This window comes from Sphaeroforma arctica (genome assembly GCF_001186125.1).
Source record: "Sphaeroforma arctica JP610 unplaced genomic scaffold supercont1.5399, whole genome shotgun sequence".
Classification (NCBI taxonomy): domain Eukaryota; class Ichthyosporea; order Ichthyophonida; genus Sphaeroforma; species Sphaeroforma arctica.
Window position 1 is genome coordinate 426 of NW_014035159.1, and position 1,560 is coordinate 1,985.

General features: G+C 46.2%; 1 protein-coding gene across 1 annotated transcript; it reads left to right on the plus strand.

Annotated features, from left to right (window-relative positions):
- Window positions 1–212: 212 nt before the first annotated feature.
- SARC_14975 (hypothetical protein) lies at window positions 213–1,473 on the plus strand (the record flags this gene model as incomplete). The annotated part of the gene is made up of 2 exons (XM_014290894.1): window positions 213–349; window positions 1,016–1,473. Coding segments are annotated over 2 exons (301 nt in total), but the record flags the coding sequence as incomplete, so codon positions are not given.
- Window positions 1,474–1,560: the final 87 nt, after the last annotated feature.

Below are 1,560 nucleotides of genomic sequence, written 5' to 3' on the forward strand. Positions count from 1 at the left end.
AGGGTGATGGGTTGTTGTGTGGTGTATTGTAGAGTGGTTTGTTGTAGTGTGGTGAGGTGTTGTGAATAGTAGTGTGGTGTGTTGTTGTGTGGTGTATTGTGGTGGGGTGGGGGTGTAGTGAGTAGTAGTATGGTGGGTTGTAGTACCACCACATATCTGTACCACCCATGCATACTGTTATAACTTTCACTCACACTGCTTCGCCCGTTCGCAGGTATTGATGCTGGGCTACTGGATGGTGTCTCTGAGGTGCAGTCTCTGACACCCGCGGACTACAAAGGCATTGCCTCTAAAGTGTGCAAGCTGGACGATGCACAAGTGGGCAAACTACTCCCATCCATCACAGAGAGTATGTGGTGCTTTGTGTTGTGTTTACGCGTGTAGATGTGTAGGTTAGTTGGTTGTGTGTGTTCATGTACGTTTGTGTATGCATGTTGATAAGTGTGTGCTTTGTGTTGTGTTTATGCGTGTGCATGTTTAGGCTAGTTAGTTGTGTGTGCTCATGTACGTTTGTGTATGCATGTTGATAAGTGTGTGCTTTGTGCTGTGTTTACGCGTGTGGATGTGAAGGTTAGTTAGTTGTGTGTGTTCCATTACGTTCGTGTAGTGTGTGCGTCGTGGTGCGATTGGCCGTGTGGCTGGTGTGGATGTGTGGATGTGTGGCTTGATTGCCCATTGCTGCAGTTGTTTCTGTTTCCGTAGGTACACAGTGCACTTTTTCATACCTTGTTGTTCTATTTGGCCGTGTGACTGTAGTTAACATGTGAATTGTCTGTCCATTCATATACCCCGAGCATCAGACCTGTATCTTCTCTCATACAAGGCATTGTGCTAACACCCACCCACCGTCATGTCAAGTACTACCCTGACCCACACACCCACCGTCATGTCAAGTACTATCCTAACCCACACACCCACCGTCATGTCAAGTACTATCCTAACCCACACACCCTCTGTCATGTCAAGTACTGTCCTAACCCACACACCTCTTGTCCCGCTACATCAACCTCCGCAGCTAAAGACGTGCCGTTCCAATGCGTGGACCACACGTACATCTACAGTCTACTAAACAACCTTGGCTTTAACGACAATGCCCCACTGTCCCTGACCAAGAAGATCAATGGCGTTGAAACGGGATGGTGTTTGGGTGCCATGATCGAGGCTATTATGAACGCTTGAGCTCGGTTATATATGCCTAAACCCTAAAACCCAACTAGTAGTGTGCACATTCCGGCTTGTGTCGGTGTGTTTTAGCCCGCAAACCTTAGCTTACAAACCACTCTCACGGATATGGGACCCAATTGACGGGCAAGAGGTCCTCAAGTAGAGATAGTAATGGCCGCCTTGCACATAGGGGGCCGTATATCTGGGCTGGCGTTAAGAATCTCATGCGCTCGTGATGTACTTAAGAAGTTTAGAACAGGCAGCAAGTAGTGTTGTTTTTTTTGCAAATAAAGCTTGATATGATAGGAAGCGTCAGTGCTGTCAATCTGTGAAGTGAAGACGTATATATATATATATATATATATATATATATATATATATACAAACAACACACAC